The sequence below is a fragment of the Sciurus carolinensis genome, chromosome 2, assembly GCF_902686445.1.
Source record: "Sciurus carolinensis chromosome 2, mSciCar1.2, whole genome shotgun sequence".
Taxonomy (NCBI): domain Eukaryota; kingdom Metazoa; phylum Chordata; class Mammalia; order Rodentia; family Sciuridae; genus Sciurus; species Sciurus carolinensis.
The window spans coordinates 57987378-58002829 of NC_062214.1; the positions used below are offsets into that span (position 1 = coordinate 57987378).

The window sequence follows — 15452 nt, forward strand, 5'->3', positions numbered from 1 at the left end:
ATACCTGACAAGAACAACTTAGAATAGGGAAAGGTTATTTTGACTCATGGTTCCAGAGGTTTAGTCTATGATGGCCCAAATCCATTGCTCCAGGTCCAAGATGAGGCAGTACACCATGGTAGAAGGGTGTGGTAAAGGAAAGCTGCTCCCCTCATGGCCCCTGGAAAGCAGAGAGAGAGAGGGAGGGGGCAGGCCACAGGGTAGATGAAAACTTCTAGGACACTCTCACAATGACCCACCTCCTCCAGCCATGCCCTATCTGCTCACAGTCACCCACCCAGTCAGTCCACTCAAACTGGGATGGGCTGATTCATTTACAGCTCTGACAGTCCAATTATTTCACCTCAGAACATTCCTGCATTAACACAGAAGCATTTGGGGGACACCTCATACCTAAACCATTACAATATATTTATTCACATGTATAGTTAAGTTTGACCCAGAGTTCCTCTCTTCAGTCAAAATTTACCAAAAGTATAGATTAGCATTTCTAGCAAGTAGTAGTAGTAAAGAAACCTGTAATAAGAATTTTGGAGTGCATAGAAGAAAAAGCCTTAGAATTTAAATTAGTCTGCAACAAGAATAAGGTCAGTTTTGCAGAAGCAGTAATGACTATATGTTAGAAAGTTCCTTTAAGGTTAATTCAGCAATTTCACATTGTCTTCCATTAATGGTATGATTGCAGCCTCCAACATATAATGGAAAGAATCAACAACAGAGTTTATTTATCAAGACAAATTTTCCTTCTTTTCTTTCTTTCCTAACATACAAATAAATTATATGATGAATGTTTCATTTTCTAATGCATGTGGTTGTCCAAACACACCCACGAGATGATTAGCCTTCTTGCATTTCCATACCTAGTCCAGAAATCTGGAAGTCCTCATAGTAGACATTCCACTTCTTTGTCCCTCATCCACTCAACCCATTCCATCTGCTCATTTCCACCTCCCGAATATCTCTTGAATATGTTTCTTATGCTTTTCTTCCTTCCTCCCAACTGGTGTCCCTGCACCACCCACCCAACACAGAGCTGTTAAAGGCAGTTACATTCCCATTTCTCTTTTCATTAAGTCATGTCAATGGATGCCTACTACCTTTGAGGTAAGCTCCCTCCCCTTTAGATGGTTGTAAGATTCTTTTAAACTTTTGCTTACTTACACTACAATTCTTCCTCATGTGCCTGAAATTGAGTCATATTGCATGCAACACATTTTTTTTAGTGCAATTAGACTGAGTTGGAAAAAGGAGAAATATCATCTTTCACATTTTAGGCATTATAATAATTTTGATGTAATCTAATGTCACATTTGCATTTTTAACAGTCATAGTTCACATTTGATTCATATCACATAGAAAGTAAATTAAAAATCCTTAAATACTTTTATAAACATTCTTGTAGTTGAGTGGTTTCTTTTTGTTTTAACCAAATGCAGGATTTCCCAAGAATCCATATAAGGTTCCTCTTTTGAGATTTTGCCCAAGATTCTATTTGCTAAGATCTTTTTATACACAAATTTTGCTGTATAATGCAATAACTACTTGTCCCAGCTTTGTGACATATGAAAATTTCATCAACACAAGACAAAATAGTATTATTAAGGAATACCACTAATTAATTATCAAGGATTGGGAATGCCACTGAAATTTTCTCCATCTCAATTTTCACATTGGATGGCTGAGTATAACAATATGCAAGTGGGATGATATGTACGATGTGATGATGAAGATGAAGATCAACTAATATTTTGTGTCAGGGACTATGCTAAGTGACATACATACATTTACAATGAAGGAAGAACAGTCCTTAATTCCTTTTTCTTATGACTACACTAAAGGTTAAAAAAAAGAATAAATATTTACCCAAAATTCAGTCAACAAAACCTTCGCTAGTGTATCGAAGTATCAAAGGTCATGTGAATATTACTTATCCTCTACTTTTTTTCTGTCTGTGTCATCCATTGTTCAAACTGACAATTACATATTTCACTAATCCTGTACTTTTGGGAATTTAGATTACTCCCATGTTTTCACCATTAACAAGAAATGTCATTCATGTACATATGTTAGTGCAATTTGGGAATTAATATTTCTGGAAGTAGAACTTTAAGGGCAAAGATCATGTATATTTTTCTTGGATACTGTCAATTTGTGCTATAACTTTTGCAGATAAAATATTAAGATTTGGGCTGGGGAGATAGCTCAGTTGGTAGAGTGCTCGCCTTGCAAGCACAAGGCCCTGGGTTTAATCCCCAGCACCACAAAATAAAAGAAATAAGAAAAAAAAAATTAAGATTTGCTTAAGGATTGTGTAGCATATACCCCAGGTGCCTCTTTGCATTCCTCACTAACAGGGGGTCCTGAGCCACCAGTGGTGAGCTTTGTCTCAGGTGCCCTCAGCTCTGGCTGAGTCTTCACAGCTTCCACCCCTAGAGCTGCCAGTCACATTCCTTGGAGGATCCTTCATTTTCTCCTAATCTGCAGCCAGGCCAATGAGTCTTGCATCTAATTGTCTGAGCTTGGATAAGGAGCCGTAGGAGGGACCAGATGGTGCAACCTGAATATGCCAGTTTACTCCTCCAGGTACACACTTTGACTAATGGGAAGCAGGAAGATAGGATGGTACAGAGAATGCTCTGTTGTGTACCTGCTTTCTCCTTCCTCCTCTGTGACATAACAGTTATCCAGTTGCATGCCACAGAGCAAAGCAGACCTCCCTGACTGCTCTGCCCAGTCCAGCAATGCCATATTTTGCATTAGTTTCCATTTCATGTCCCTGGCTCACTTTCCTTACCTCTCACTTCCATTTTCTCATATGTCTGGTCTATGGTAGCTTTTCAGTTCTTCTGAGATAATAAAGTTTATAAATCTGGTTTTTAAATTAATAATCACTTTAAAAAGGGAAGGTATTTTTTAATATTGTAATTTTTGTTGTTTTCAGCAATACTAGGGGGTGTATATAGCCAGGATTTCATTTGTAACAAAATGATCAAGATTACTATTATTTAAATTTCACTACTCTTTATCAGTCTAAGAAGGACAAGGAAACATTTTTAATCTTTTTGATTCATGCAAACTGCAAATTCCATGGAAAGACCACGTTGGGCTGTATTCCCAAGGAAGGCAAGCTGGAATCAGGAGTGGGACGATGTGCTTGAGAACTCCACTGTGGTCCGATGCAGCATGACCCATGGGGAATTATACGGTGAGATTTAGAAATGTGAAGTAAGATGGAGGATGAAAGTAACCAGGATGAAAGAAAAATCAAGAACTCAACCACCCTGTCCTACTTTCAAACAAATTTCTTCTATTTTACCAGATGTTACCTTTCTCAATTTCATACATACCCCAAGAAAACTTGTGGATAATTCATATTCAACTAAACGAGCATTTACCAAAGTCTAAATCTTCATCTCCTCCTGTGTTCTATTAGAGTGCTCAAATCTTTCCACCCTGCTCTCTTCTCTTCTCACTTATTTAATTATCTGCCTCTGGCTGTACTAGAAGTTCTGGGAGAAGAGGAAGCTGCCAATTCTACTCTCTGTCATATTCTTGGCATTTAACATACTGTGGATTTTTAAAAAATGTTTCTCAAATGATGAATGAAAGAATGAATGAAGAATGAAGATGCAGTGACCACGTGTCTTGCCTTGGCTAAGGGTTCTGAGTTTCCTATGTACATCTGCAATCATTAACTTCATCTTAAAACAAAGTAGATACCTAATAAATACATGTTGACTGATGAAACAATTATGAGTTTATATAACAACATCTAATGCTTGTCTTCTAACAACAGGGTTCAAAGTATTCTAAAGGGTTCTCATTGTGATTCAGGGAACACAGGCAGAGAAAGAATTATGGCTTACTTTAAAAACAGAAATCTTTAAGGTTACTCTGATAGGAAACAGGCAGATGTGAGTGGTGGGAACATGAGGCTAAGGGGATAATTCTAAAAAAATGGGCCCACTGTGCTGACCCCCACATGCTTTCACTTTAAAAAAGCAATTTATCTATGGTTCAGACTGGCTAAAGTCAACAGGATATGTCACATTTCTCAGCAAACTATTATCTGGAGGAGAAATGGAGACCCAAAATAATACTGACAAGAGGTACGTGAGTTACCCTAAAAGGGGAATTTTGTGAACTTTACACAGACCAGATCCTAGAATTCAGGGAGATAAGGATAATTCCCCATAACTATAAAATCTGTAAGAACAGGTTCCAATTAGAACTAGCCAACATAGGCCAAAGTGACCTAGAATTGTCATGGCAATGGGGACTTGAAAGTCTGATGTATTCTACTTTCAGTTAAAAGTCAAAAGGTGATGTGGACAGGACTCTAGAAACTTTCTGGCACTCCAATAAAACTGGAGGGCAGGATGGGCACACTGTTCATCTTTTTGAGAGAACCCAGTCTCTACCTTGAGAGTGTCCCCTTTCCCATCCCTTCTAATAAACTTATGCCTATTGTTCTGAGTGACAATTTCTAAAATCTTTCTGACTTGATTGCAAGAATGAGGTTTGAATGGAGGGCCTTCTTGCTGCCTCAGTTTCCCTGAAGCCCCCAGCCCTGTAACAACTCTAATAGAATGCAGACAATGGAAATTGTCAAAGAGTTGGCTGGAGGATTTGCGTCTTCACTTCATAGTCAAGGACGTATTGGAGGTGGTTATAAAATACCACCTTATTTATGCTCTGTGGATAGTTTCTCACTGACTTGAACTCTGTCTTTCTCAGCACCTTTGTATGAAGATGTTACTCACCAAGGACTCAGTTGTGCACCAGAGACCAAAGATAAGCATCCCAGGTTGGGCCAATCCGCTTTTCCTATGCTACAAGTTAAATAAAACCCTGGCTTGCTCTGGTTTAGATGTTTGCTCTTAAGGGAATCGGCTTATTGCATTTACATTGATCACATAGGGATAGTAAGATTTACAAAGATAAACTATCTTTTCTTCTTCTTGGTTCTTTGAAACCAATTATTTTTAAGAATCAGAGGTCATTTGAGGCTTAATGGATTATCCAAGTGTCAGAATCCCTCCTTATTTTTTGATTCAAGGAATCACTTTCTACAATGGGCATTTAAAATTCAAGGCTCCCAGGGTTTTAGTAATCCCAGGAAAGGCCCTGCTGGCAACCTTATTAGCATCTCTACCTCTTGATTTTATTTAATTCCTTTTAATATTCTATTATACTACTGACAGGCATTATGGAACTAAGGGCTGCAGAATGAGGACAATATTTCATAATATCATCAAACCTTCAGTGAGTTAATAAACTGTTCATAACGTGCTTCGATATCATATAGAAAGAGATTTAAAAATAAAAAACAGAACAGCAATCGACACTTGCTGAATCACAATTAATAAGAAAAGAGAGGGTATGGACAAGCAGTTCAAATAGTTTCACACTGAAATGATGGATTAGCATCTGGATTTCATATCTGCACTGAGAAGGAAATAAAATGATACTCCAATGGCAAAACAAGCATTTGGAAAACTGTCCCTTTCTTTAAGCCCTGGAGAGCAGAAGGCTGTTACAGAACATGGACAAAGAAAGAAAAGTTCATGTCACATTAAAATGTTAGCACAGGTCAACAAAATGTCTTCATATTGGGCTTACATTCAACTTTTAAATCATATTCACATACGACATCCTCATTCCAGTCTAAAAAAAAAGGAAAATGAAAAAAATTCTGGAAACAATGTCTGCATTAAGGAAAAGGAGCAGAAGCTCCCCAACGTCCTTTTCTTGATTCTTCAGTGCTTCTCAAACTTTATTGGGAACATGGATTACCTGGGGAATCTCCTTCAAATGCAGATTCTGTTTCAGCAGGTGGGGCCAGACATTTTGCTTTCTAATAAATGCCAGTGTGCTGCTGCTGCTGCTGCTTGGGCTAAACCAACACCTGTGAGCAAGAGCATCCTGAGAAGATTAGCATCTTATGTAATCACAGAAGATTTAGATGGAGTTAATCCAATACACACTTAATGAGATGCATCATTGTTCTTGTGCTTAATTGATATGTAGACAGAACTATTCAGTGAGTTACAGACTCTGGCTGATTTCACAATTCAAGTCAAGCACTTCTAGAGCTGACCCAAAACTAGGAAGCTGTGAAGGGCCCTCAAGATATCTTAGACTCAATAAATTAAGGCATGAGCTCTAAATCTTTTTTTTGTTGGGTAACACACCCTTTTAAGCATCTCTTTAAAACTATAGCTTCTCTCCCCCAGAAAAATGTGCATTAACTGAATAATTTTGTATATATCTCTCTCTGTGTTCTTAATAGTGTTAGGGAATAGACAGATGAGGATGGAGGGAACACAAGGTTAAGAGAATTATTCTACATTACCCGGTCACATTCCTCAGCAAACTAACTGGTAACTGCAGGGAAATGCAGGTCCAAGACAATGTCCATGGAAAGAACCCAGGAGTCCTTTTGTGACCAGATCCTGAAACTCTGGGAAATTTGATTGTTCTTCCTAGCCATAGCATCTGTAAAAATGTATGATTAAGAAACCAATTAGAACAGTCAGCATGGGCCAAGGTGACCCAGAGTTGCCATGACAATGGGATTTGAAAGTCTGATGTCACCTTGCTGTCAGTCAAAAGTCAAGAGGTTGAACCTTGGTAGTGACTCTCTGGAAACCTCTCTGGGATCCCCAGTAAAACTGGAGTGCAGGAGAGGCACATGTCCATCTCTTCTCTGAGAGGACCCACTCTCCCTTGATAGTGTCCCCTTTTCCCTTTTCCTATCCCTTCAATAAATTCATTCCTGTTACTCTGAGTGACATGTCTGAAGTCTTTCTGAAATGGTCCACAGATTCAGGGTTTGAAGAGGTGGGAGGTGGGGGGTCTTTGTGTTGCCTCAGTTTCCTGGAAGGCCTCAGCTCCATAACTAAAACATACGTTCAAAAATTGTTCAAAAACACCAATTTTAAGGAATTCGACCTGGGAGTGTCCTAGAGGCTAGGGAAAAACAAAAGACAAAATGAGAACACCTACAAATTCTTACTGGAATGGATGTTAGACAGTTTTTAAGTGCAATACTTACAGGAAAACTAAGTTAATCTACCTAGAAAGCAGGGACAAAAAAGAAAAGAAAACAAAAAAGTAAATTTGAGGCTTTCTAATCAAAGCCATGAGAAATTTTCTAGAACCCAAAGAGGATCAGTACCAAGACCAAAATACGAAAAAAAAAAAACAGTTTTAAGAACTAGCCCCTTACATTTGATCTGGGTATTCTGCCATAGTCACTCAATGACTGAGCCCTGGGACCCTTGATGAAGTGCAAATTCTTGGGCTTTGTCCTAAATCAATGAAATCTCAGGCCCAGGGTTGAGAAATCTGCATTATTTAAGCTCCCTAGGTGATCCAATGTACATTAAAATTGAGGGAGGGTACCTCAAACTTTTCCTCACGTTAGATTACCAAATATTGTTTCTCAGATTATATTAATGAAAGTAAAATATCCTCCTCCTCAAAGACCAAAAGGAATTGTATGTCCTTACATGGTTACCTGTAGGAGAAGGCAGTGACTTGAGAATAGTAATCCAAAGTACATGCTAGAGTTGCAGTCATGATTAGAATAGCTTTTAAATTCAACAGTCTTCCTAGAAATTTAAATTTGTTCCTCAGTCTGCCATTCACGCTTACTCTTTCCTCTTTCTCTTCCCCATTCCTTTTTCAGGACCTCAGATATGAATCAGCTATACTATAGATTATGCTGATAGGAAATTGATAGCTAGAATAAATGGTAGATAAAAAAGGAAATGTTTAAAAAATATATGCAGGAATTTCTTTGATGTAGGTAGGTCTATAAATATAGATATATGGATATCAATCTCTATAAAAGTAAAAAATCTGTGATTCTTAAAACCTAGTTATATATTAGAGCTTATAAAAATCAAAGAGAATTTGCCTCTAAACTCAAAGGTATTGATTAAGAAGGCCTAAATAAGATGATTATGACTAAAAGTCTGTTAATTCAAATAGAAAATCAACAATAATAATAATATAAATAGTAAACATGTATTGGGTGTAAACATGTAGTGAGTTTTTACTATGAAACAGTGATAAATGTTTTACTGATAGTGGCTAATTCTGTTTTAGAGCAGCTCCCTTAAATAGAAGTATGAGGAACATCATGTTTACCACTGAAGTTCATAGAGGTCTGGGACTGTTTCAAGGTCATGGTTGTGAATGACAAGTTCTCCTTGGAACTCCACAGAAACTTACACTAAACAATAAGCTATGCTTCCTTTATGACTCTACGGTTTGAGAATCATTGGTGAGTACATATATTTGTGTATAGTGTGTGTGTTTGTGTATTTACTGCTTTTGTGCCTAGTACAAGGCAATTCTGCAGAAGAGTCTTAGTCTGGGCTATGTAAGTCCCTAGAGCTGTGTGAGCCTCTGATGGACTAGACAAGAAGTCAGTAGGAAGTAAAGTGAGCATAGGAAGTCGTACAGGAGGTCACCTACCAGAGCTTAAAATAGGTGTTTTACTGAAGATTTTGCTCCCATATTTATCCTAATGGAGAAACTGGTAGAAAGTTTCATTTCATATGTATTGAATTCCTCCCATTCCTGTTTGCTTACTTTGGAAAGTTTTTTAAAGAGAAGACCAGCCAGGATAGACTGAACAGGATAGAGGGATATTTGTGAATTAAGCAGCCAAAGTCTCCTGACAAAAATGAATCATGCTCAAAGTAGTAGAACCTACTTCCTGGAAAAAATGTTGCATACTTGGAACAAGTTACAGAAGATTCTTAAGAGTTCCAAAATCATGCTGGGTCACATTGTGTAGGTGATTCAGAAATTCAATGGCACTCAGGTAGTCAGCCTTTGTCAAGCATAAATTTAGCAGAGACATGTCCATCTCTTTGTTCTAATTATGTCATCTGTTGTAAATCAGAAAACTGTGACCAGAGAGATTAAGCAACTCACCTGTTGTAACAGATCTACTTAATGGCAGATAAGTACAGCAGCTGGGTCTCCTGTTTCTGAAGCCAAGGACTCCTTTAACCAACTACTTTCTATGAGGCAGAAAGCACAGTGGGTAACAGCACAGACCCCAGTGCCAGTTCTGTGGTCTTCCAATCCTGGCTCTAAAATTTACTAGCTGTGTGACCTTAAGCAAGTTGCTTAATCTCTTTGCCTAAGTGTCCTCATTTGTAAAATAAGGATGACCATGACAATAGAACTGAACATGATGCTTGGTTGTGCCATAACAGATGTGGAGTAACTTAATATGGTAAGGGCTGAGCACATTTTGAGTACCATAGATGAGTTTATTTTCATTACTGCTATGTTAAAATTGTATATCATAATACTCAAGCAGTAGTAACCAGCACGCCTCATACACAGAATGACTCTCAAACTTATTTTCCAAGATGCTCCAAGAAAATCTAAACCTCATTTTCCTCATCATGAGGTAAAGAATAACAAGAGCTGTTATAACATATACCAGGCTTTATACCATGACAATGTAAAGAGAAGAATAAAATCCTTTCCTTCATTCTTTGGTCTGTGTTCTGCATTGTTCCATGACCTAGATCACTAGGTTGAATAGTACCCCCACCAAGCTCTTCTCCTTCCCAGAATATCAGAATGTGACCTTATTTAGAAATAGGGTCATTTCAGATATAATTGGTTAAAGTGAGGTTATCCTGGAGTAAGGTAGACCCTGACCCAGTATTCCTGGTGTCCTTAATAAGATTAGAAGAGAGATGAAGAGTGATAACAAAGGAAGAGGTGAGACTTTTCCATCTACAAGTCAAGGAACACAAAGGATTTGGGGCAATACCAACAACTAAAAGTATGAAACATATTCTCCTCTAAACCTATTAGAGAAAACACCACCCTGCTGATGCCTTGATTTCAGACTTTTACCCTCCAGAACTGTGAGAGAATAAACTTATTGTTTTCAGTCACTCTGTGGTCATTTGCTGTAGCATCTACACAAACTAATATAACCTGCCTCCATTCTGGACCACTGCAAGAAACCCTGCACCAAGCATTGTCTCCAATTTGAGGTGAAGAAAGTGGGTGGGGACTCATGCCTTAAGAACCTAAGGCAAACAGTGTGAAAGAAAGGACACAGGAAAAAAATTGCTGAGCTCAGATGTCTTAATTGCCTATATGAAATTCATCCCTGTCAAATCATCTTCAACAGCTTGAATGCTTAGTTCCAACATTTATGTTTTCTCATCCAAGTCTTTCTGAAGCACTGTTATAAGTTGTTTCCCCCAAGAAGCATCCTCTGAGACTCTGAGAATTACATGTAGCAGGACTTCTGGGGAGTACTCATTGGAACAACACCTGTGAGTGGTGAGGAAAGCAAAATTGGGCAGAGGGGAAGTGGATCTGCAATGCACTTGCAACAGAGACTCCAGCTGATCCTACAGGGAATTTGAGAGCTGGAATAGCCCCCTGGAGTTGTCCCAATGTAGGCAAGGAGGCCAGGCCTTTGCACCCACATAGGACAGCCATTGGATGCAGGCTGCTCTCAGGAAGGAACCACAGCTTTGGGCAAGGCCACTTCCTGCAGCCACCATCAATTCCTGTTAATGGACACAGCTGTGAGTAGCCAGGGGAAATGAATGCCTGGGTCCTAAACAGGCACCTAAAGGGTGGACCACAGCATCTACCATGTGTATTAATGGAAGTCTTTCTGCTAATCATCATCTGATATTAGAATGTGGCCATAAGAGATTCCACACCTGGATTTACTCTGGGAAAGAATCCATTAGATGCTCTCAAATCATGTTCATAGTGACAGGTCTGAGAGGTCTCAGCTCTGCATTCTATGCCTTTCCCTCTCCCACCCACACATTTCCCATTTCCATACGCTGCAATGACTCTGAGAATCTCCATTTTAGAGTGACTTCTGGTCACACTTGGACCACAGTGATTTCTTCTTCTTTTCTAGCTACCTATACACATAGAGGATCATCCTTTGACAGCCTAGAAATTGCTGTTGATTCATTTGTTCACTTATTCATTCGTCTGTCATCACACATTTTTAATACTGACTCTGCACTAGAGCAAGTACTGAGTATGTAAAAAAAAATAGAGAGATTGTAAAAAGACTTAACATCAGGAAAAAGAGTTGGATTTTACCTAAACATAATGAAGACATTGGACAGATTACATGACTTGAGTTGATCTGGATTATTGAAAGATCACTCTGTGGGGATTGGAGAAAACAGATCACATGGAGCATCCACAGTACAAAGGAGGTAGCTCGCATAAGTAAATTTAAGGGCTAGTTGACTCACTCTTCGAGCCTCAGATGAGTCACCCATCTTCTGTCCTTCCTCTGACTAAGGCCATCTTAATGTCCCACAAGTCAGTGGTGTAGCCAAGAAGCAGGTCCAGAGCCTGCTTGGGTGGGAGTGCTTATATTGTTCTCCTAAGCCACTAGCAGCCCACAGGGTCCAATCACATGCCTTTGTATGTGAAGACATACCACATATATGACCGCAGGTCACAAGCTCTTAGTATGAACCACACAGCTGTCCACATAGACTGGATGCCTCTAAAAAATGAGCCCCCAAAGGATGCTTCTTTCCATTTAGCCTTGCCCTCCACAGCCTCAATAACTTTGGGCCAGTCCCTAAGTGATAAAGTAAATCTCTCAGTGGGTGGGTCTTTTACATGAAATACAAATTATGGATCTTAAGTGTATGACTAGCAGCAGAGACTATATTCCAAAGAAATAAAAGCAGGAGTTTTTTTTTTTCAAATTAGCCAACTATAGACTGGAAAATAGAAGAGAAAATATCATATTAATAATAATTATTTGAAGGTAATAGCTTATGTTCTTTAATGCAGTTCCAACATAAATGTCACTGTAAGAAATGATATTTCATTTCACTACTAACAAATCAGGTACTTAGTGTGCTGGGGGAGAAATGATTGGAACTACTTTAAAGCCACATTAACCAGAGAAACTGCAAAAATATTTATATTCTTATGAAGGAAGGAAGGAATGCCCCTCGTGGGTGTACTTAAGTATCCTCCATCTTTTGGATAAATGGTAATGCTAAACAAAAAATGGAAAGATGACCTTAGAATAATAACCTCAAGACCCAATTGGGACTCAGCTTCTCAATGTACAAAAATCATTTGCAATATGTTCAGGATGGAAATTTCTATACTGCTTTATAGCTCATAGACTTTATTATATACCTCAAACGAAAATCACCAAAACACCCAACTCTGGGCTGGCCTCCTTCCCCTGGGGTGGGCTCTCCCATATGTAAAATTACTCACCATGCCCTTGCTCACTGTCTGCAATTCTGCTAAGTTACTCAACGATGTTTGTAAGGACAAGAAAACAAAGGGAAAGAGAAAACCAATCCATTCAGAGAGGTGTTTCATATAGAGAATGGGACCATTAAACCAAAAGCAGGTTTGGCACTATTAGGGTTTTCTCTAGCCAGTTCTCCCTCCATTCTTCCTTCTGGAGACCCCATGCAAAGGTCAGTGGAAAATTTCACAGGATAAATGCTGTGTTGATACCTGAAAGTCATTTCATTGGGTGAAAGTCTTTCGTTCTTTCTCATTTCCAACAGTTGTTATGTGCGTTGCATGGAAGATGGAGAGTTCATGAGGGCCTGGACCTATGAGTCCTTTAGTTTTCAAGCAGCTTCAAAGGACTTTGAATGTCCAGTTGATTTATCATGAATGGCATTGATATTTATGTGACTAGAAGTTGTTAGTCTGAATTGGTGCTTGGAGAAACAAAGTCAATGAGAGTCACTGATCCAATAAATCTGTGAAGGGTTGCATGGAATGCCTTCTAAGCAAATGATGGGCCCCTTCCCACAAAGAGGCATACAGCTAGTGAGGCACAAACCTATGTTCATAAGGCCATAGGATCACAGTTTCCCAGGCTTTTATTTTTGTAATCATATAGGTTTGTATGCCAATAAAGTAAATAAAGATTCCTGATGATATAACCTCCAAGTAAATTCATATATGTGTTTACAAAAATCTTGTGTGATAGGGAGGAAAAGAATCCACATTAAAATCTGTATTTGAAACATAGGTTCATGGAGGTAAGTAGCTTTCAGCACCGTTGGTATATTGAAGAGTGAGGTCTTTTGCTACCCACATAATGATCTCAACTCTTATTCTGTATTCACATTAATACGAATAAATGTAATTAATGCAGTCTAATAACTTATTAATCCAGCAACAAAATAATTCCTTGAAGCAACCATTTGGACTATTTGACAGAACTCATGGGCCAAAATGAGCAGTTCAGTTAACCCAGTGTCAAAAATCTCTTGGACCAGGTGGGAAGTTAGATAATGTTCATAGCCTGTCACTCCCTGCACTGTCTTTGATAGCTAACAGATTTCTACAAGCTCTGGATTGCATAGATGCCAAGTGCTTCCTGGCTGCTCCAGGAGAGTATCAAAGCCAACACAATGAGTTTTAACGCTGGTGAGGTCCAGGTATTCTTGGGGTTGAATGGAAGTCACCAAGGAGTCGTCTGTCAGCTTGCCTAAGAAATTTAAAAGACTCTATTACCCTGGCAGTGTCACAATGTCCTTTATTTATGCTTCTCTATGGGGGAGTGGGAAGAGCAGCCAGAACAGCCTGCTATAGCAGCTATCCAGCTGCTCATGCAGTTAATATAGCTGTAGAAAGAACATGATTTATACAAGAGCACTTTCCCCTGACACTGGTGCATGAGTCTCAGACCCATGCATTCTGGGAGACCCACACTACACACATATTCCTGTGTGCCCTGGTGACAACTGGGTAACACAGAGAGATGCTGATTTAAACTAGCACAGAAAACAAACACATTATGTAAGTATATTAACAATATCCATAGATGACCTATACCCTCGATGATGTTTATGAGACTAATCCACATATTGCAAAAGATAACAGATTTCTATGCATATAACTGAGCCCAAGCAGGCAGAGACTCTGTAAAAGTTGGGGATGCAGGTCAAAAGAAGGCTTCCTGTGGCTTGCTGGTGAGGAGAGCTGATTAAGAAATCAAATTGGAAGGCATGTACACATAGCTTCCAGGACCAACAGTGATGATGCTGCAGACAAAGATGATCATTAAACAGTTCTTCAAGGTAAAGGAGCAGAGCTAGACTACGTGGAGAGGCAGAAACCATGAGGAGGCTGCAGCTTTACATACCTGATAGGGGCCCTGGTTGCAGCCACAGTAGCTACTCTCCATGGTATAGCTTCTGGACACTCCCATCTCTCTCCACACCACAACCCGGGCAGTAGAGGCTCGGGATTTCTCCACAAGGAAACTGCAGCTGCTCATTGTGAATGCTGGTGCTAGCTTATCAAGGATTTTGGGAAGAGTCTACAATTAAAAAAGAAAATCAAACTATGATGAGTTGCAGGTGACTAGGAATATTCATTATAAAAAATAGCTTCTCAACAGTTATGAAGCATCTCTATATATCAAATACTTAATATATGCTACTGTGAATCATTTTATTAAACCTGAGAAATGGATACCAACTTATTTTATCATTCTGCAGATGAAGAATCTGAGGCTTAGGAAAATTAGAATAAAGAGCTTAAGTCCCACAACTACAAAATGACTAGAATGGGATCCAGATGCCAACCTGCCCAATTCCAAAGAATATAATCTTCTGCCTTGACTTTTCTGCATCACTGTGAATCTAGGATGCACATGTACATTTGGTCTCTTACATTGCTAGGTTGAGACTTTGGGAAACCACAGATGTTATAGGGACCCAAAATTTATAGAGCAACTCAATCCAGCCTTAGTGTTTCTACAGGGTGAGACTAAGCACTGTTCACTAATCTCAGAAGGCCACGGGGGCCACTGGAAGCTCTCAAGCAGGAGCATTATGAAGTTCATTTGTTTCCTATGAGTATGTAATTGCCAAAATGAACTTTTTAGTCTTATTCTCTAAGCCATAAATCAGAAGTTGGATCAATTATAAAACTCCTAAAATTCCATCCCTTCTGGGTTTATATATCCCATCTTGGAGTAAAAATGCTTTATTTATGACCACTTAATCTCCAGTTAGGAGGCATCTGTATACTCTAGTCACTCTGATTGACAGCGCTGGGGCTTCCAACACTGGACCTGACCAGAGGGAATGATGACTCAGAGTTGACAGTACATTTAGTTCTTTGGTCAGCAAAAATATTGAGCTTGGCAGTCCCAGAACTTCAGTGACATTAACAAGAGGGGTTCTCTCACTTCAGTACTAACTAAAAATCCACAAAATAGCACAAAATGTAAAATCGTGTACCTGAGGTAACAGATAGTGAAACTTTAGGCTTTTGGACAAATTGGATGATGAAGGTGTCAAAAGCCTAACAAGTTGTTAAGAATACAAATAAATTGTTCTTTTTGAAAAAAAATTGCTAGAATATCAAGCAAATCTCTTTATCACCCTGGTACTTACTGTGCTTGTGTT

General features: G+C 39.0%; 1 protein-coding gene across 1 annotated transcript in view; it reads right to left on the reverse strand.

The window, feature by feature from the left end:
• The window catches only part of Agbl1 (AGBL carboxypeptidase 1), a 726904-nt gene that overhangs the window by 318358 nt on the left and 393094 nt on the right, over window positions 1-15452 (reverse strand). Inside the window, exon 20 of the mRNA XM_047540786.1 lies at window positions 14180-14356. Coding sequence (XP_047396742.1) covers window positions 14180-14356 — 177 coding nt within the window. The remainder of the gene's footprint in view (window positions 1-14179; window positions 14357-15452) is intronic.